At 42.9% G+C, this 22012-nt stretch overlaps 1 protein-coding gene across 1 annotated transcript in view; it reads right to left on the reverse strand.

The window, feature by feature from the left end:
• Positions 1-22012, reverse strand: part of SCML4 (Scm polycomb group protein like 4) — a 56610-nt gene that overhangs the window by 8500 nt on the left and 26098 nt on the right. Inside the window, exons 6-7 of the mRNA XM_048937652.1 lie at positions 19061-19255; positions 5337-5603 (exon numbers count right to left, since the gene is read on the reverse strand). Coding sequence (XP_048793609.1) covers positions 5337-5603; positions 19061-19255 — 462 coding nt within the window. The remainder of the gene's footprint in view (positions 1-5336; positions 5604-19060; positions 19256-22012) is intronic.

Raw genomic sequence — 22012 nt, forward strand, 5'->3', positions numbered from 1 at the left:
AGAACCACGTAGAAACAAAAACTATGCATAGATATTAACTCTATTTTAAATCTATGTATATTCCTGGGTTCATGTCCTATATTCTCTGCTGCTTTTTCATGAATTGTGATATTTTCCTTGCATGTAAGTGGCTACTTTTAAATGCTGTCAGTAAAACTGGGATACCATCAGTTTGCACACAGACATCTCAAATGCAGTTCATAGCTGGTGAGGTTGGAAGCAATCTGTTTTTCCATAACTTTTAAAATGTATTTTGTTTCCTAATTTATTCTGACTTCTTAACTTTGTAATTTACCCATGTAAGTGCAATTTCTTTATTTCTGAAAAAAATAAATCATTTCATGCCTACACAAAGGCACGAGTTCTCTGTTTCAATAGCATCACTTTGCTAAAAGATTATATTAAGCACAAAAGTGTTTGATGGCAGCAGGGCAAGTACTATACATTTTTTCTTATCTGAAGGTATTCACATTTAACCTAAGAATTAGATAAATGAGGAAGTCTCATGTCTCCTGGGTATCCTATGCCATCCTGTCATCAGAATTAATCAAGATGATAATGAATACTCAGATTACAAAGAGATGGGAGTGCTCAGGACCAATAATTATTTTTAGAGATCGTAATCTAGGTCAAATCCAATTTCCTGTTTTTGACAGGTGGCAAAAAAAAATTGTCAAATTAATGGAATGAGATATGGAAATTCAGGTAATCAAAGGGAAGCACTCCCCCTCCTGCCTGCATTGGCACTGGAGAGGATGGGGAAGGAGCTCCCTGCAGGGGAAGGCTCTTGGGGCATCCCAGCTGAGACCATTGCAGGGATGGCTGGAAGTATGAGATCGGCACCCAATACCCAACAAAGCCAATGGCAAGACAGTGTTGGTGCAAAGGAGTTGGTGGCGGAGCTCTTGCCCCTCAGGCTTTTTTCTGAGCCCACTTCAGGCTCCAGATGTTCCTGAGAAGGAGGGTGAAGGGAGGGAAAGCCAACAGCTGAGTGGCTGCAGAGCCACAGTGAGAAAATACAATGCTAAAGTGGAGTTAAACCTGTGAAAGAAGGGAAGATAAATAATGCACTCCCTAAATATGTTCTTGGCAAACAAACAGAGCCCCAAGGGAGTGCGGCCATTGATAGATAAGAGTGGAAAGGAAGTGACAGATGAACTTTAATATTGCTGCAGGCCTAAATGATTTCTTTGCCTCAGGGAAAAGGGGTGGGAACGAAATTTTAAAAGGCTCTCTCTGATCGTAATGGAGCAGTTAATGAGGAGCAGCAGATCCACTGAAAGTAAGCCGAAGTAGCAGGACCTCAATGGTACAGAGGGATAGGAAACACTTCTTTAAAAAGCCCTCCCACTGCATGTGAGGACAGGAGGAAGGCTCTGCAGGAGAGGCTTCCTGAGACAGCAGGCAGCACCCACTGTGTGGCATGGGGACATGATGCCACAACTGCCAGAGCAGCCCTGCTGATTGAGATACAGCCATAAACTGGTGGCAAATGCTTACTGGGGCTTTCCTTGTCTCTCTTTTGAAGAAAAAGAAAAGCTCAGTGCAGGTGTCGAACCTTCCAGGTTGTGAAAGTGCCCTCAAAATCTGGCAAGCTGTGCACACAGAAGCAGCGGGACCAGGGCTGAGCTTCTATTCCCTTGCCATTGCCTGGAGGAGGTGCTGAGCCTGGCTCCCCTGCAAGCTGCTTGCAGCATTCATCTGCGAAAAAACAACCTTCGAACCCTGTGCCTGAAATGCTGTCAGGAAAAAAATGTATTAAGCAAGTGGGACTGTCTCTTTAACAAAGACCCTCAGGGGGTAATAATTAACTGTTAATATTGGATAATAAAATCTGCATAAAGTCCCCAGGCTATAGGCAAGGTTGAGGCTGTTACGTTGTGGCTGAACGCACAATTCTTCACACTTGGGATAAAGGGTTTGTTTGTCTTTATATAAGCAGGCTTGGAAAAGTTTATGGTTTATGATGTCCTTGACTATTCCTTCTCAGATTTAAGAGCTTCAATTTGGCAGACGATGACAGCAAAGCGCATGTTTATCTCTTAGTAGCCCCAACTGGCTTTCTGAAATGAGATTTTTTTGTTTGTTTGTTTGTTTGGAAATTTTTAGCATAGTCATGGAGAATTAGGCATCATGCTTCCAATCGCATTAATGAGAGCTTTGGGTTTTAATCTCATCCATTCCCCTTGAAAAGCTTGTTCTGCTATGTGCTGAGATATGTTTTGCAGTTATGATTTTTGCCGCGATGTTTGCCCACCCTGATAAATAAGGGTGATAAATAAATAAGGCTATTTTTCTGATATATCAATTAATAAAATGGATTGGCCCGAGGTTTTGGAGATAAATTCTTCCTCTTTTTAATGAGCCCTGTCCATCCCTGTCTTTAAGTAAGCAAACTGAGGAGGATTAAAACGGATGCATGTATGCACCAATTACTCATCTCTGCCCGTTTATGATTCAGGAGCATATGAATTGTCCCTAGAAAGTGGAAAAGCATACACACAAGCATCATATTGAGAGCACGGATTCCTAAGACCTTTGAGAGAGATTTTGCCAAGACAGTAATCAAACTCCAGCGTAGCTGCACTGAAGCATTTGTGGGAAGATACATATTTAAAAGGTTGTGATTACTATTAAAGTATAAAGAGAAAAATACATGAAAAATAGGATAGCTGTGAAAAAATGGAGTCTCTACCTTTAAAGAGAAGCAAACAGCACTTTGTAGAAATCCACAATGGGAATTCCAGCAGTACAGAGCTGCGCTACAGCACGGACACTATGGCAAATGGAGAAGGAAATGAAAGCAGACTGCCTGGAAGTTGCACCGTTTCCCTAAGGATGGAAGGGTTGCTGTAATAAATCTGTGGGCACCCTGACTTCATGGTTGTCACTGTGTTGTACGTCTCGGTCACTGAAAACATCATGGCTGTAGGGAAGAGCCAACTGCTCTCCTCTGCTTCAGAGAAAGCAGATCCAGGGCAGTGAAGAAGTTCAGGGGAAAGGGAATGGTGGTGGCACAAACGTTCACAAATCACTGGGGCAGATGTTCAGAGGTGCACAGAGCACCTAGAACACAGGCAATTGCTAATCCTCCTGTTGGAGACATTGATAACAAACTCATCTCTATATGGATGTACTTACTCCTGCACATGCATACCCTCACTGTTAATAATTATAGATAAGTGCTATCAATAGATTAACAACTTTTTTTTTCTATTTTTTTTTGTGATGCTCTCTTCTTAACCATCAGCTTTAGGAGCCCTTACGGCTGAACTGGCCAAAATAACAGGGACGTTCATAGTCACAGAAGAGAAAATAATACAGCCGAGCAAGATTAAGCCCTGATTTTAAGCTCCAGTCTCCTGAACATAGATTCAAATCCATTATACAAAGGCTTTTCTCCACATAATGCAATTTTAAGCACAGGAACTTTACCATGGTGTTATTACTATTATTAATGCTGAAAATGTGCAGTGTATTCAATAAGCCATTGGGTAATTTAAGGGAGAAAAACCTACGACTGGTTACTCAATATGAATTCACCACTTCTGGCTCAAAGTCCTTCAGCCACCAATTTCTGAAAGTGGAGAGGGTGCTGGGGAAGCACTGCTGTGCCTGCACTCAGCTCTGCCCTGGGGCATGCCTCATGCTGGAGACAAGATGCACAGCAAGGCAGAACTTCAGAACTTCGGTCTCAGCTGCTCTGACATTTTCCTGTACACTACGAAGACATATCCAGAATGATGAAGATTTTCAAACCAAGCTAGTAACAACATTGTTAAATCTTGGCTCATTGCAGAAGCCCTTCCAGTTTCCAGGGGAAATGCAAGGAGCAATGTAAGAAGCTAATGCTGGACAAAAAGGTTAGGGGGAACCAGCAGAGCTACAGCAAATATATCAAGAGGAAAAAGTAACTGGAGTGACAGTAGATTCCATTAATATATGAGGAAGGGGAAGAAATTAATGACTTGAAAATGGCTGAGATATTCAACTCCTTTGTTAAATCTACCTTCAAGATGAAAAATGCATAAATGAAGTTTGAATAATTAGTAAGGGGTGAAGACACTATTCAAATGGCTACTGATAAAGACCCGTTAATGGAGAAATTGAAAAATGCAAATAAAGAAAAAGTTAGCAGAAGTTCAGGGAATCACCTCACTCATTCTATGAACCCAAGTCTTTTCTGGGGTGAAAGAAGTCGTGGCTAACGGAATACAGCACAAAGCTGGAGAAGAGCAAATGCAGTCCAGGATTAGAAAGTACGCTTGCCACTATCTCAGCTCCTTCTCTGGAGATGTTCAAGACCTGCCTGGATGCCTACCTGTGCGACCTGGTGTAGGGAACCTGCTTTGGCAGGGGGGTTGGACTCGATGATCTCTGGAGGTCCCTTCTAACCCCTACAGTTCTGTGATTCTGTGATTTTGTGATTCTGTGATTCAGCTAGTTCTCTTCTGATACTGTACCTACCCCATCCTCTGCCCTTCTCTGCCTTACACCAGGCTGCCCCTGTAGTCCCACTTGCTCCTCTCACCTCAGCTGCCAGGAAAGCTTTCCTGGAGGGAAGCCATCTTTTGCAATGAGTCCCATTTTAAGAGGGCTTGGCACCAGCAGAGTGCCCTTAATGGGCAGAGCGATCAACTCAGTGAGTTTAAATCCTATGAGGATAGCTGGACAAAAATACCAAGAGAGGGGAGTGGAAGGGTTATTGAAAGCAGTGGTTCCTGTGGCATCTCTTGGATCTGCAGATAAACTTCTACTGACTTTTCTTCCCTAAAGGATTAAAAAGCCTTGAGCAGTGAGCCGGGTGATTTCTAAAAATATGTTTCTGGTCAGTCTTTTTCAAATAAAATTTGCTGCAGTTTGTATTTCAAGGGGTAAGGTTGGCTATACATCTGGGAAGCAAAATCTTTTGCTAAATTGTTTGATAGGCTCTAATATTTGAATTTGCTCTTTGTGGTACGTTGTACACAGCTGCTCTCATGCAATTAACCTGCCTGTAAGAAGTCTCAATCTTGGGGAAGAACGCCTTATGTATTAATATTTATATCTGTAAATTGATAATGGCAGTTGTGATTGCCACTCGATTATACATAATGCATACGTTTACATAATTAATAACAGCATTAGAAAACATTCACCATTTTGCTTAATGATGAACAGATTGATTTTTGTGTTTACATAGGTTATTATTTCTCCTTCTAAGTGGAAGCACGCGTGGAGTGCATGCCAGTGCAAGTGCACCTTGCTAACTTTCCTGGAAATTCGGCAATGACTTCAGACCCCAGCACGGCACCAGCATAGCAACACACATTGCTAGAAGGAAGATATTATATTACCACTTGTGTTTCCTTCAGAATAGGTCCCATTCCTTGTTGGGCTGGAGGCGTGGTGCCGCGGGCCAGCAGAGGCAGACCTCCCTGAGGACACCGGAGCAGGACGATGGCCACAGGAGGAAGAGGAGCCTCCAGCAGGATGTCCATCTGCAGGACTCTGCCGCATGGCATACACGGAGCCCACACAACTGAAGGCAGCGTCAGTAGGATCTGCACTGTACCGCTTCATATTAGCTGGATCCAGATAATCCTCGGGGATGACCGTTTCTGCTCAGCAAGAAAAGAAAGAATCAGTAAAATGGAACCAACATTTAGCTTCACTTCAAACTTTCTGTACAGACAGCTGGATGGCACAGATAGGCTGGACCCAGGAGGCATCTTTTCTGAGAACTAATAAACAATAAAGGGGAGCACAATCTCTCAGAAGTCAGTAGAATCATGACAGGGAAGTTTTGGCTTGATGCAACCCCCCTGTTGGGCATCGGGTTAGGGCAATACTCTCCCACCGCTTCCCACTCCCACTGGGTGGGAACGCAAAGGCGGGTTTCACTTGCCTCATGGTGCTTCCTGAACACTACCAAAGCCGAAGGTCTAATGGACAGTGTGAGGATGAGCAGCTTCAGGAATCCAGCCCCTACACATACATGCTATCTGCTATCTCTGCCTTAGAGATTCCCACTCCAGCTGGGTGATACAAAGCATCAGCATCAGGCAGACAGGGAGACCGCAGATTAGGCAAGTGCCTCCCTTTTCCCCCGTGATGTTTCTCTGAGCTGCTGAAATTGCCACTGTCCTTATTGCGTGTATAGTCCTCCAGCTACATCCGAGCAGAATGAAATCACCTGTATGGTGCCACACATCTCCTGACACTCAGTAACAGGATGAATTTATACAGTAATTTATGCTATAAGACCCAAACCCCCAAACCCCATTGCTAATATATGCTGAGGTTGTATGTAATAGTCTTTTCCTTTTAATTGATGTTCTTCACATTTTCTTTTGAAAAATCCCTTTGCAGCTGCATGTAATCGTTGATATTAAACAAATGTGATTTGGTTTGACAACTCAAATACTCAAAAGTTGTGCCACACCAGCATCCTGGCCCACATGTCAAGCCATAATACAGACTCCTGCTGTATGCTTATCTGACTTTTCATTTGCTTGCTGCTGCCTCTTAAAACTTTGGCCTGTTCTGGGCTGAAGCTGGACTCACTGTAAGGCAACTATCCCATTGGAAGGACAGCCATGAATGTGAAGTTTTCTCACTTTTGGGCATTTGTCTTTGTAACTGCATCTAACATTCCTCTAACTATATTTTTCTCCCTTAGATAATTTGGATTCTCGCAGAGTGCATGCAGGTAGCCTTCTGCTTTCTGCCAAGGGTTTCTGAGCTTTATTCCCACAAAAATACAAATAGAGTGTAATTCAGCTGAATTCAACAGAGTTCAGCTAATATAACACTAGCATAAGGGAAGGGAGATGGGAATCTGGCACTCTGAACCTTTTTCCCTAGCCTTCAACAGATGTCAAAATTGTATAGCAATTGAGATAACTACCTTGCTTTTCAGACTCCTCCCTGTAAACCAAAGAAAATCCAATCAAGCTTTCTCATTCAAAGGAATTTAATTACTGTGTAGAACACTTGCAATAAAAGCCTCTTATGCATAAAGAAGACAGCTCTTTCTGCAGCATCCTGCCTGCACCACATGGAATAATTATGCCTCTTGTGAATGATTACCTCTTTATTTCAGGAAAGAATTCTTTTTTAATATAATTACAATATGAAGAAGATACAGACTGTCTAAACAACAAACAGCACGTTAGAACAGCTCTGCTAAATAAACAGCATACAGCTTTTATTACTATAGATATAAATGACTCCTAAATTTGTGAGTGGACACCAGGGATTTTTTGACTGATGTCAGACTCACAGTAATCTATGTAAAATAAGACCTGCATGGATAAAAGTCTCCCAGTGGAAGAGAATGTATGAGTTGTGTATGAGAATATGATGAAGAACCAGATGCTGTTATTTCTGTTACCAACTCTGCCTAAGACTCTTTTCTTGATACAGATCAATTTATGGTTAGACTAGATGATACTAGTGGTCTTTTCCAACCTTAATGATTCTATGATTCTATGAATTTGTTCCACCTATCACTGCTTTGGGCTCCACAATAGGAGTAATGATGCCTATGCCCTGGGCAACCTGATTTAGCCGTGCAAGTCTCTGTTCATTGCAGGGGAGTTGCACTAGATGACCTTTAAAATCTAACTCTAAGGATTCTATGATTCTATTGCCATAGATCAGCAGGAGCTTCTGTTTGTTACTGTTTGCACTGTGCCCAAGATGAAGGTGCTTTGGCAATTTGAAGAGTGACTCATGTCATAAGACGAAGTGGAACAGATATCATCTTACACAGTCAGGTTTCTAGGCAAGCTCCCAGTCTTCAGATTGGCATCAGCAGTCAGTAGGATAGAGCAGCAACTTGCTGGAGTTACCTCTTCCTGACCATGGGTAGCTCATGAGGAAAGACAGGTCACAGACTGGGAAAAACGAGACTTGGTGTTCAAGCCTGAGTGGTTACAGGTTTAAGTCATGGATTTATGAAAGGTTCTGGTCAGCTTCTGTGCTGCCTGCAGAGTGTGGGCTGCTTTGTAAAAATGCACTAGCCAATGCAACTTCAGCAGCCGCCTATTCTAAGTGGGACCATCTCGATATTACCAGAGCAAACAAGACTTAAATATTAGGTAAAACAGAACATGCTGCCTGCTATTAGGAAGCTAACAATCTTGGAGCAAGCATTAAAAAGCCTCAACCAAAAGGAGATGGAGAGCCTTTCGGCCAACAGCAGCAGGGAGCTGGAGGATCAGTGGGCACACTCTGTTGGGAAGGAGGAATAGTAACATAAAAATCTTGGCTTAAAACAGGCTTGCCTGCCTGGACTTCACAGGCTGGGCTGCTTACAGTGGCACTGTAAATGGGTTGCACCATCCAGAAACTCAGAAAAGACTGTGGAAGCTTTCTGTGTTCACAGCTGCCTGGCTCCCTGTTAGCTGTACCATAAAGAAGGTGAACAATGTGCAGCTCAAGCAGCAGTGTGTCCAGGTTTGACATCTACTAATCCCACTTTGACCAACTAGAAGAAAACATATTTTGTAAGACAGCAGAAGAAAATAAAACTCCTAATTGAGGCTTAAAATGTAACAGTTTCATAGATCTGTAGCTTAGCCCTCCTGTATTCAGTTGTACTCTTGTATATTTTTTTTAGGTGCCTAGCAGAAGAGCACACACTACTAAAAAATGGTAGGTAGTTTTAAAGCAGAGTTAGGTGAAAGCTGCCTTGAGCCTTTGCTTTGAGCACAGTAGTCTCCATTACAACTTTTCACTACCTTGAGAAGCTCAAGCCATTGTGAACTAGTTTTCCTTTCCAGGAATGGTCCACAGGAAATTTGGATGAGAAGTGGAAGTTTATTACATCCAGCACACCTTAAAATGTAGCAAAGGAGAAGAGGAAAAAACAACAACAAAACATAGTCACCAAAAGCAAAAGCAAGGCCTGTTTTCCCAGTTTAAAAATTCAGGTTTATTTAGCTGAGATTCTGAAAGTAGCAGCCTGCATGTTTCCCAACTAAACTCCTGAAGATGAGTCAATGTGAGAACCTGCAGCTCACATCCCAGCCCTGCTGCATGACTTTGGTCAGGTTATCCATCACCTCTGGACCACAACTCTCCTTTAGCATGAAGAAAAGTACTAGTTTTATCTCTCACCTCAGCTGCATGGTAAGTAATTTGCCTCAGGGGTATCTGTACACCACTACAGGATGCCACGTGGATGTAACAGTGCATGTGTGAATGCAGATCACATACAATGGACCTTTGATAGCATCTGAAAATAGAGGCACTCCGGAAAGACAAAAAAACTGTGTATCCCATTGTGCATTAGGAAAGCAAAAGAAAATTAATTGCAAGTGAAGCAGGAAATGGAGAAGAGAGTATACTCAGGAAAGATGATCCCTACCTGACATTTTTCTGATATAATCTTTCACCCTCTTCATGATTAAAAAAAAATAAAAATAAAAAAAAATCCCTACTAAAATCTCTCCTGTAGGCAAAAACACTTCCTGAACCCCGCAGTAACTCCTCTCCTCTCCTCTCCTCTCCTCTCCTCTCCTCTCCTCTCCTCTCCTCTCCTCTCCTCTCCTCTCCTCTCCTCTCCTCTCCTCTCCTCTCCTCTCCTCTCCTCTCCTCTCCTCTCCTCTCCTCTCCTCTCCTCTCCTCTCCTCTCCTCTCCTCTCCTCTCCTCTCTCCTCCCCTTTTTTTCTTTTTCCCCCCTTTTTCTTCCTTCCTTCCTTCCTTCCTTCCTTCCTTCCTTCCTTCCTTCCTTCCTTCCTTCCTTCCTTCCTTCCTTCCTTCCTTCCTTCCTTCCTTCCTTCCTTCCTTCCTTCCTTCCTTCCTTCCTTCCTTCCTTCCTTCCTTCCTTCCTTCCTTCCTTCCTTCCTTCCTTCCTTCCTTCTTTCTTTCTTTCTTTCTTTCTTTCTTTCTTTCTTTCTTTCTTTCTTTCTTTCTTTCTCTCTCTCTCTCTCTCTCTCTCTCTCTCTCTCTCTTTCTCTCTTTCTCTCTTTCTCTCCTCTCTCTCTCTCTCTCTCTCTCTCTCTCTCTCTCTCTCTCTCTTTCTCTCTTTCTCTCTTTCTCTCTTTCTTCTTTTTCTTTCTCTCTCTCTCTCTCTCTCTTTCCTTTCTCTTTCCTTCACTCCCACTCTTCATTTTTGTTATCTTGTCTCCTATTCCCCATACTACTTAGTGATGGGTTTTGCCCTTTGACACTTCCCTGAACCTTTTTAAGTGCTACCATTTATTTTCCATAATGGGTTGACCATCTGTGAACTCAATATTTTAAGCAGTATGATATCATAGCTTCCCCAGACCTCTCTTCTCCTTGCATCAGGGCCAACCTTGTGTCATCTCCTAGCCTCGTGTCATCTCCCAGTCATTTTGAGAGGAGCCAACCGCAGCGACAAAATCTCCTCAAGAGACTCCTCATACATTTTGGCTTTCCCCTGAATTTTGTATGCCCCAGTCCTGGCTCCAGCTCCCTGCACACTGGTGCTGGTGGGAAGCAAGAAAGGACAGCTTTGTGCAGAGTCCCACTGGCCAGCATCATGAATTTTGTTTCCACCCTTCTCTTTAGCTTACTGATTTCCCTCTGCCAAGAAGTGGGTATCTCACTCCACTGTTTCTCCAGAGAAAGAACCACATTTTTCTGTTTCTCATCTACAGATTCTGAGTATCTGCATTTCTTTTCCTCTTGCTGAGACTGGTGGAAGCACAGCCTTATGGCCTGTACAACTTTTTCACCATTTTTTTCTTTAGCTACAACCCTTGGCACAAGTGACCAACACTTTGGATCTATGTAAGCAGTCTTCTTCATGGAGGATTTCCCATATTTTTATCTAATGAGCTTCAGTTAGCAAGGGTTAGAAACCCACATCTCAGCCTTCATGTAATGGCAAGTAAAGTGTGAAAAACAGAGAAAACAAATGCAGAAATGCAGAGAAAAACACTCCAGGTGAGTTTAGCCATCAGCTCCATCTGGGGCAAGGTAGAGAGGGAGAGAGCAGAGTTGTAAACAGTATTAAACACTGTGAAGATATGCCTTGGTTCTGAGCTGCTATCTTCTGTTTTAACATCAGCTCTTTAAAGATTAAAAAGATATCTTTTCCTGTGCCTGCCAAGCAGCCTCACATATTTTCACCCTGTCAGAAAAAGACCATGCTCCTTATCTGCTGTGTAGTTTGAGCCTACTTGCCTCCATCTGCAGATAAGAGCTTCTTGTGATGGATTAAGGCTTTTCTGGTCATCCTGCTGTGATTTACTCTGGGATAACAGCACAGCCCTTTCCTTTTAGATCCATTGGCTGTTCAGACATGCAGTGCAATGAGAATATGTCATCACCCCTTAGCAGGTGCTTCGACAGTGCACAAGCACTACAGGGTAACTGTGCCTCCGTTATAGGGGCACACAGTTCACACACTGCACCCACACGGGAAGGAAGGGGGCTATTCATCAGTCACAACATGAAGGTATACATAAGCCTCATCCGACTGTGGTTATACGTACTGTGAACAGAGAAACCATGGTCACAACACGGAGATGAAAGCTGCCATGAGTTTTCAAGGGCTCAGTCTGAGGTTTTGCTGCACCATGCATCACCTTGCTGCACCCTCACTGCCCATTGAAATGCAAAATTCTTCAGGGAGAAGCTGCCACTCAGCTAGCATCAGGATCTAAATGTTTCAGAGAATTTTGCAAAACACAATGTTGCCCTGCTTACAAGACTTCAGCATAGATGATTTTTTTTTTCCATTTTCCCCTGGGTGTTTGCAGTGCAGATGAGAGCTGCATCGTGTTTAATGCAGTAGAACCAGGAAATGAAACTGGCTGGGAATGGATCTACACGGCTTTATTGTCCGAAGTGAGTAAAAAGGGAGAGTAAATTTGCAAGCTAGCTGCTGACAAATAAATTAGATTTGATAATAAAAGGTGCTAGTGTGTATAAATCACCTAGAGGTGATTTTTTTTTAAATACTTGGGGATGACAGAATAAACATCTTGTGTTGCAAAGGAAACATGTTAGCTCTATCTCACAGTGCAGGCAAATTGCTTAAGTACTGAATACCCATGAGTGAAGGTGAATTCAGTGATATATGGACTCAGCCTTTAGCAAAGTGTTCCCTTCATCTCTTCCTCCTGATTTCAGACTCCGTCTCCCTCGCCTTTATGTTACACCAAGCCACACATCATGAACAGAGGGATTTCTCAGAGTTGCAACATTCTGTGCCTTATGAATGTAGCAATATTCTGCGTAGGCAGAGAAAGACAGGAGGCTGCCATCCACCTGTTCTGCCTCCAGCCTCCAGCAGCACTCAGGTGCTCTTCTTTTCTATCCACGTAGTTTTCAGTGCAGCCTTTATGCTTATTAATCAGCACTGATAAAAGTCACAAAAAGCTGTGTGTAGAATAGATTGTATGAAAACAACTGTGTTATTTGGAAATTGCAGCACATTATGTACTGGCATTCTCTACAGATAAAGTGCTGAATGCATTTCTGTTGTTATCACCATGATGAATCTCCCTGCACTATATTGACTTCAAATATTTAACAGCAATGCTTTTCTATGAAAAACAAATTATTTGAGACACATTACATGAGGTGTCTACAGCAAAGCATAGCAACTGCAAAACAAGCTGTGTTTGCCTGTTAATAACTGATAAACTCATTCAGTGATCAGGTGGAGCACACACAGAGCATGGGTACAGACCCATGGGCACACACAGACATGGGTATGTGTCTATACACAGGTATAAGATCTTTCATGAAGTCTGCACTTCATTTCTCTCTGCCTAATACTCAGATGGACTTTCTGATATTTCTGATTTATTTTTTTTTCTGTGATATGAACACAACATGGCTTGGACCTAATGCCTTGCTTCTCCTTCACCAATCCATAGAGAGGCCCACCATAAGCATTACATGCTTTGTGATTTCCCAACCCAGATTTGCATTTTTTTCAGTGAGGTGGAGATTCATTCCCATGCCCATCTCCCACCTGTGCTGCCCATCACCTTGCATCTTCCCCTTCTCACTGCTGCCCACAGCCTGCACCATCTGAACACCAACACCCAACTGTGTGTCCCCCTGCATTTTGCTGCAGATTTTCCCTTACTAGCTTTAATCTCCTGTTCTGCATTCATTTTGCCGACAGATGAATGTTCTTCAAGCAGATGCTGAATATTATTACTCTCTGAAAGGCACTTCGATGTACTCTGTATAATTACTGCTAACAAATAATTCCTGGGGAGTACCACTGAGGGGAGAGAACCGAGCCCAACAAATCTTAAGAAAAATTGGGTGGTTGATTTTCATGGGACTGGAAATGCAGTTGTATGGAGGTTTCCATTTATTTGTTAGCAAAATGGAAAAGGAAAGACTGAAACAGAAAATAAATGAAGACAGATAAAGGAAGAAGAGCCTTTTAAGCTTTTAATCTAACGGGTTAAAAAAAGAGGGCAACATGGGAGAAAAACTGAGCTGAAAAGCTGAAGCAACATCCAAGCAAAATTCAGTAGGCTCTTTGAAAAATAAAATGAAAATCTGCCATAGAACCTGTCCAACGAAAACAGCTTAGGCACAAAGCCCCCTTGTCCTCCTTCTCCTCTGCTCTGTTCTCTCCCCAGGGATGTCAACCTGCCCCAGTGCGAGCAGCCCTGGGAGTGAGGGAACCCACAGCACACAATGCCCTTCATGTTCTCTGCAGTCATGGAACACGTGGAACAGCTTGAACTGACACAAAGTCATGATCTTGAGGATAATCCTTATCCTCTCAGGAGCAATGAGAACTCGGGTGTGTGCCACTGGTAATGCACTCTATGCTGGGATGGGTGGAGCTTTTGTCACTATTCCCTGTAGTGATGTAGTGATGCCTGTCAGTCTGACTGCATCAAATATGGACATGATGGATAAAAGATATTTGTATCAATATTTTAAAAGTTTAGTAATGGAAATTCCTGTTTCAACAACCTCCACTTAAACCTTTTAGATCAAGGATTGCACTCCTAACTTCAGATATCTCCTGAAAGAATAATACAGCTCTGTGTCTAAAACATAGCTAAAGATGCACCTGAAGCTAAAACCAAGTTGCAATCACATTTTATCTGATTAGAACTGGACTCTCAAAAGGTGTCTTTGCTTCTTCCATGTGATGGAGCATGTAAGGCTTGAATTCAGTGCTTGTGCCCAGCAGTACTTTTTCTGTAATAGATATCACCTCATCCATTATGCTTCATGCAGTTATGCCCATCATTTTATCCACATGCCTTATGCATACCTTTCAATACAGTAAAAGACATGATTTTCCCTTTCTTTAAATTCCACTTCATATCCTAACTCCATACTCAAGAAGAAATGAAGAAACGGCTTCTTTGATGCCATTGACAGACACAACTAAATCTCTTTATTTTTTTGCAGCAGTAAAAAAAATACATTGAAGCAATTTTGTTTTGCCTTTTGTCATCATATCTGATATGGCTACTGATGGCACTCCAGTGATTGTTGGTAAAAAAAGAAGGACTTATAAAATTGATACAAGATGATGCAATTGCCACCGGCAACTCGCATTTGATGAAATATCACTGCATTGCACATCGAGAAAAATTATTTGTGAAAGTCTTAAAAATGGATAATTTCATGCAAATTGTCATCAAAACTGTCAATTTATTAAAGTTCAAGAGACTGAATCATCACCAATTCCAGGAGTTCCTTACAAGTGTGGATGCTGATTATGGGGATGTCATTTACTTTTCTGAAGGAAGGTGGCTAAGTTGAGATAAAATGCTGAAAAGTTGTTATGATTTGTGAAATGAAATCATGTCCTTTATGGAATCAAAAGTAAAATTTGTGCCAGAATGTGAAGATTAAAAATGGCTCACAGATACAGCATTTTTGGTGGAAAGGTGCCTTCTAACTCAGACCGTTCTTCGATTCTATGATTCTGTGATTTGATCACTCATTTAAATGAGTTAAACCTGCATCTTGAAGTTGAAAATCAACTTATTCGTGCTACATTTCAAACCAAAAGAGCATTTGAAATGAAACTTAAGTTATGACGATCTCAAGTTGTGGCAAATAATTTTATGCATTTTGATATATTGGCTAAACCCAGTCCTGTGAACAGTGACAGATCTGAAGCTGTGCTTTCCATTTTGATAAAAGAATTTGAGAATAGGTCTCAAGATTTAAAAAAAAAAAAAACATCAATGTTTTGGTACATTTGCAACTCCATTTTCAGTCAATATAAATACATTACCTGTGAATTTTCAAATGGAATATATAGAGTTGTAATCAAACATCCAACTCAAAGAAAAATTTGGTCATATCTCTTTCCTAGGGTTTTATAAGCCCTATCTTACTAGAGAAAAGCTTGCTTCACTTCACAATCATGCCATATTCACATTGTAACTTTTTAGCAGTACGACCTTTTGTGAACAATTACTGTCAAGGATGAAGTACAGGAAGAGCAGCATTTTGTAAAAACTCTCTGACAAACACTTTGAGAACTTAGAAAGAATTGCAGCCACTGCCATCAAACCAGACATTGACTCACTAATTTCACAAAAGCAAGGTCAAGTATCTCACTAGGTTTGTGGTTTTGGTGCTCTCTGCTTTTTTATGTTTCAATTAAAAAAAAATACATTAAAAATAGTTTCTTTACTTATATTCATTAACATATATCTTATATGTGTCCCAAGACAACTTCTGTTTGTTCAGTGTGGCCCAGGCAAGCCAAAAGGTTGGGTCCCATGGATTAGTGGGCTGGTGATGATGTGTTGATAGTAGGACTAGATGATTTTAGGGGTCTTTTCCAACCTTAGTGATTTTTTCTACGATTCCCTATCTGTGGAGGTACAACAGCCAGGAGAAAGAAGACTTGCCCTTGGCTGGCTGCTGGAGGAAGAGCCGATATTAAATTTGAGATTTCACCATGGCTGGATGGTTTGTGCTTCCTTCCTTAAGTCTGACCTTAGTATTTTATTTATTGTTTAAGGGATAATGTTCATGCCAGAGGAATATATGAGGCAATAAATGGCCTTTGCAGGTAATTAAATGCTGAAGAGATCCAAAGCTACTGATAGCCGTAAAAGCCATTTATTCTGCATGTGCTGTGAAGCCAGAACTACCATCCCTCATAGAGTGGAACGAGACAAGATTAAACAAGCCACAGTACTTGAAAGGGGAAAGACAACATTTTTCTTGTCCTCTGAGGGCTTGAAATTTCTGAGCTGCTGTTTATTTGGTGCTTTGAACAGTCAATATTGATCGTAATAATATGTAGTTTTCTATCATGTTATTCTTTTTCTTCTAGCAGTTATTAAACTGCTAGAAGGGCTTTGCACATGGTGACAAGAACTGCTGCTGTTGTTGGACAGATGCTCCGATAAAGGCACAGCAAAGAAGGATGCCTTGCCCATGCAATCAATGGGAAAGTCTCTGGTAAACCCAGTTCCTGAATCTTAGCCTGGTGCCCTGCCTGCTGCTCATGCTCTCACAGTGCACATAGCATTTGTCAGACCATCTTTTCAGTATGTGTACACAGAACGGGTCCACCTTCTGACACAAAATGTTGGTGATGTAGCACAGTGTCTCTACCTGCTGACTGCAGAGGGTGTGAATGGGAGCACTGAACAAGATCCCTGCCCCACAGGCTTCTCATGCACATTGCCCCAGTACACTTGAAGAATTATTTGCAGAGTTAAATGAGATTTTGTCTTTTTTTAGCTGAAAATTCACTACCACTTCTATGGAAAATTTTAGGGTGCAGGTCTGAGGTGCTTTGAACCCACTTGCCATGGGGGCAGGTGACATCTCAAGCTTCACTATGATGCAGATCCGAGGCTGGGGATCTCCTGGACAAAAACCTGGGGCACTACCATAGCTGTTTCCCACCAATTGTTCTCACAGATCCACATCACCTCACAGCTGACAATACCATTTAGAAGACAGAACAGCAGGGTGGGTTTGTTCCCAGGTGTGCCAAGCCACTGACTCAGGTTGGATATTAGGAAAAATTTCTTATCAGAGAGGTGAGGCATTGGCACAGGCTGCCCAGGGATGTGATGGAGTCACAGTCCCTGGAGGTGTTCAAGAGCCGTGTAGATGCCAGCTGAGGGATACAATTAGTATGCACAGTGGGGATGGGCTGACTTTTGGACTAGATGATCTTAGTGGTCTCTTCCAACTTTAATGATTCTGTGATTCTGCGGCTGTGGGAGAGGGACCAGGCATGGGTTGCAAGAGGCGTTATTAACTCAAGCTCAGGAGGGTGATGCTGTGTCAGCAGGGCTGACTGCAGACACAGGCTGTGGGTGCTATCTCTGAGGCATGTCAACATCACTATAAGTGATATACACATGCATCAACAAATCCCACCTGGCCCACGTGAGCCATTAACATCTGGCAGCTGGCTGCAAGCACAGGTGAGTAATGGCTCAGGGGCACGTGCTGCAGGGCAAGGTTAAAAGGTGGCTCCTGTATGGTGTAAGTGGATTAATATGACTGGACATGATGCAGGCCTCGCCTTTCACATCTGCCAGTGTAAATCAAGAGTAACCGCACCGAAGTCAATACATGTGTTAAATTCATTCGCACACAGAGGCTGAAAGGCGCATGGTTTTAAAGAGAAGAACATCTCGATTATGAGCTGAAAATCAGACACAATGAAAAATGGGGCTGCTTTGCATGGTTTCCCGTGGTGCTTTATTATGGCCCTGCACCTTTCATGCAAGATCTGTCCCAATTGAGACTCTCTCAGACCTGTCTGCACAAAGGCCTCCCATTGTCCTTCATTATCACAACTGCAGAGAACACCTGTCCCGGCTCGGTGAAGCAGAGGGGCCTCTGTGCTGACCTCGCTGCAGAGAAATTCTGGCTTCGAGGGAGGAAGGAAGGAGATTTAGGCAGTGCAACACCACACAGAGACTCAGAGGCTCAAGCTCCAGTGCTATTGAATATAGCCTTTCATTATGAATAGGAATATTATTTATCTGCCTGCAACAAAAGCAGCCTCGGAGTCTATCTCCTGGGGTCCATTGCCACATTTTCCATACCTTGCAACCAATAATGCAACACTGCTAATTTTGACCTCTTGGAGTCAAAAGCGGGTAGCAGCCAGGCTGGGATAAGCTGTGAAGCATGTGTGATGGCAGAACCCAGCTCTCAGCACTCATATCTCAGCACTCACTTCTGCAGTGAAATGGTGGAGTGGGAGATGTTCAGGGTGTGTCAGCCATGGCAGAAACTGAAGCCTTTCATCACATACAGCCTCACCATGCAAAAGCAAAAGCAAATGCAAATGCAAATGTAAATGCAAACGCAAAGACAAATGCAAGGCCTCCTGAGCTGCTCTCTGTTCTACCGAAATCCCTTCACCCCTCAGAAACATTCAGATTGCTGCAAATGCCTTATTTTGGAGAAAAATTATATTGCTTTTCAGTATTGGCTCCTTCTTTTCCTCCATTATGCTTAAGAGCAGCAGCTGGATTTCTCCACATAGGAATGTTTGTGCCCTGTGTGCACACCCCCCTCTCAGCTTTAGTGTGCAAATTACACCCTTCCTGCAAACAAGAAATTTGTGGAATGCAGTTGCGGACATGAAAACACCTTTCTCTCATTGTAGACATGAAAACATGTCATTGAGTGCATAAGAGAGAGTCTGTTCCCTTGGCACTCATATCACTGTTAATGAAAGGCAGCAAAATAATTTAAGTCAGGGTGGTCCTGCTAGTGAAACCATAACTTTGCACCTCTCTTTCAATTCCTTTGAGACTTCTACCCCAGGGCCAGATATGGTTGAGGAGGCCAGAATTCATGGGAGAAAACCGGTAGAAACAGGGACAGCGGAGATACACAATCCTTGTTTCCTCAGAAAGAGAGATTAAGGATGCATAAAACAATCATAAAATTGTCCCTGTCAATGTTGAGGCTTCTCAACACAGTGGTTCTCAGCTGAGAACTTCCTTGACAGCCATGAGGAAAGACACTGTAGATCTGTGTGCTGCTTCCCTCTGGAAAGATCTCCCAGGGATCTGCACTGCTCTAGCTTACCTCTAGCATATCTAGCCATCTCTTCAGCACTATTAAACCTGGAGCATACATTGACAGAGCAGCCTACCTGCCTCGATACGTCTGTCCTCGTACACTTCCACACTTTCTGACATGGTGCCGTACTGCTGGAAGGGCTGGTTGCTGAAGAGGTGCTCACACAGGAGGCTGCGGCACAACTTCTTCAGGAAGCGCAGTACATAGCCAATGCTGTTCACTGCCAGCAGGTTCAGGAAGTGCTGCTTCCCCTCAAAAAATGCTGAGACTGGAAAGGAAACAAGAGCAGTTCAATACCCAGCAAGGTATGGTTGTTTATCATTTGGGAGCAGGGAAGATTTCACACTAATATTTGTCTGCATGTCTCAAAGTATTTTACCCAGTCACCCCACCTGAAGTCCAAAACAGACTACAAGAGCTTAAGGACCTGAATTCATGTGACCCAGATCACTTTTCCCTGGGAACACTGAAAATGCAGTCTGGCATGAATGGCAGTGCAAGGATATCTGAGAGAGGCATCCAACTGAAAACTGCTCTATATGATCAAAAGTAGGCAATTACAATGCAATTCCCAAAGTTCTAAAGAAAATGAAAAGATGAGAATTAAAGATGTGGCTGTGAACAGAACAAAAGGTACCAGGGTTCTACTGAGGGTTCTACAGGGTTCTACTGCCTGACTAAATCAGAAATCTTTACTTAGTGGCATAACTACACATATAGGCAAGGGAGGGGTGGTGGTGGTCTATCTGGTATTCGTTAATCCACAAGAAATCTTTCATTAAAGTGGAAATCACTATGTGTGAAAGGTGAGTGAGAAGACTCCTCTGCCAGCAGGACAGCTCTTGTGCTCAAGAGGAAAGGGCATTGGTCAACACTGGCACAAGAACCTGCTGCTGATGCTGATGCAGGAAAGCATCTTCAATGGAGAAGAGGACAGAGATGTCACACAGAAAGGACTGCCTGATCTTGACAATTGCAATAGTAAAATTGGCTGGACATACAATACTAAGAATAAAGGTTATCTATCTATCTATCTATCTATCTATCTTAAACGCCAGCATGCCAGGCTGGCAGCAAAGTCTTGTGGCTTTTATTTTAATTTTTTTTCAATTGGTTGGAAACAGAAATGCTGAGGTTCTGACAGGCTGACTCCTGTTCTTACCCCTGCCATCAAAATGGTTCCAAAGAATGTTTATCAATCAGGTCATAGGCGCTTTATATATAAAAATATAAATATAAATATATACATATATAAAAATTAATCTATCTATCTATCTATCTATTCATTCATTCATTCATTCATTCTGAGAAGCTCAACAGGATCTGATCAGAGGAGAAAAGATGGGACAAGCTCACCAGAGATGCCCATGAACCACCCAGCTGACACATCAATGAAAAAGACAAATAGATTTCCAGGAGATGTTGCACAAAACATTCTGGGATAGAAGAGGGATTGTCAAGTCCTGGTGAAACCTGAAGTGATCTGGTGAGTAGGATGAGAACCACTCTCGAGACATAAATCAAAGTGGGACTCAAAGGTGAGAGCAAAGAGATTAAAATTCCTGGGTGGAGCTGTCAAAGGAATATTTAGCCAGAATTCCAAGAGTGCACAGGTCCTAGCCCCAGAGAGGTGGAAGGGTCACAGCAGACCCAGAGGACCACTTGTAGCAGGACACATTCAAGTGCCAACAAGTTTGCAGCGAGGACTATGTGATATGTCTGCTTGAACTTCACCACCCAGAAGGCTTTCTCTAGTCCTCCATCCTTGAGTCAATACTAATAAGTCTAGTTTTCAGTCTTAGGCTCATTATCTTCAGAATAGCTTCCAAGATTCCTGCAGACCTGAGTTACCATGCGGGATTGCAGTCCACATCTGACTGAGCAGTCATGAGCTGAGCCATAGAAAGGTGATGACTGCCTGTGCTGCTGCTGGGATGGGAGAGAGCTGCAGTCTCAGAGCTCCACCATGATCAGTGGGCCATCATCCCTCCTGGGTGTCCAGAACAGGTGAGAGGTTTGTGACAATGTTGGCCAGGTGACTTTAACTCAGGTACATGAAGCCAGGACAGCTCAGAAGAATTGAGAACAGAGCATTTGTCAGGCTCGTTGATAATGTGACCTTTCTGCTTGCAATGAAAAAAATGCAGCACAGAGCCAGGAAAAAACAATGGAGTTTTGCACTAAGTTACTCCAGTTTCATGTGTTTTTGACCAAATCTGTGTCATTCTTAGCATACTTCCAAAGTCTCTTAGAAAAGGCACACCTGTAGTTAGAGAGCACATAGGAGAATTAGAGAAGTGGGAATGAAGCAGCAGTGACGTCCTGTTCCACACAGTGCATGGTCCCTGTAGAAGTGCTACAACTTCTGGGGTTCACAGTGCTTGGCTTGACTCAGCTGCAGCTCTCTGAAGCTCTGAAGAGCACTGTTCCCACACTCCCATCATTTCGTTTCCACAGCACCCCCACGTGCCAAGACAACATTGTGGCACAAATCTCCTAAAGTGATTAAAAATAATTCCCTGTTCAGTCTGAGAGACAGGCCAAGGCCTCAGCATGGGACAGGAGAGGTCATCCAGACACAGTGAGAAGTGTCACTCTGGAAACATGAGAAGCTCCTGGGAAATTCCCTCTGATCTCTGTTTCTCTCTGATGTATTTATTTAGAGATGCTCCATTGGATGCTGCTGCAGGACTTCTGCAGTTCCTGCAGCTGAGAGCAAGTTCAGCTCTGGGCCTGCAGTTGGACACATCAAAAGCTGAACCCTGTGCACTTTCCTTCAGAGCAACATGTGAACCTCACACAGGGTTCCAGAGCTGCTCTTCATTGTACAACTGCACGAAAAGCTCAGCTACTGTAGCTTGAGCAATGAGCGGTGAGCTCTGAAGCTACCCCTGCTCCTACTCTCAGTTACTGCTGCAACACTCCTTACTAGCACATCTCCCTTTCATCATATTGACACTGGTGCAGCAGTTCATTTTACACAAGCAGAAGTGATGTTCAAAGCTGCTTGCCACTCTGTTTATGT

This window comes from Lagopus muta, chromosome 2 (genome assembly GCF_023343835.1).
Source record: "Lagopus muta isolate bLagMut1 chromosome 2, bLagMut1 primary, whole genome shotgun sequence".
Lineage (NCBI taxonomy): Eukaryota > Metazoa > Chordata > Aves > Galliformes > Phasianidae > Lagopus > Lagopus muta.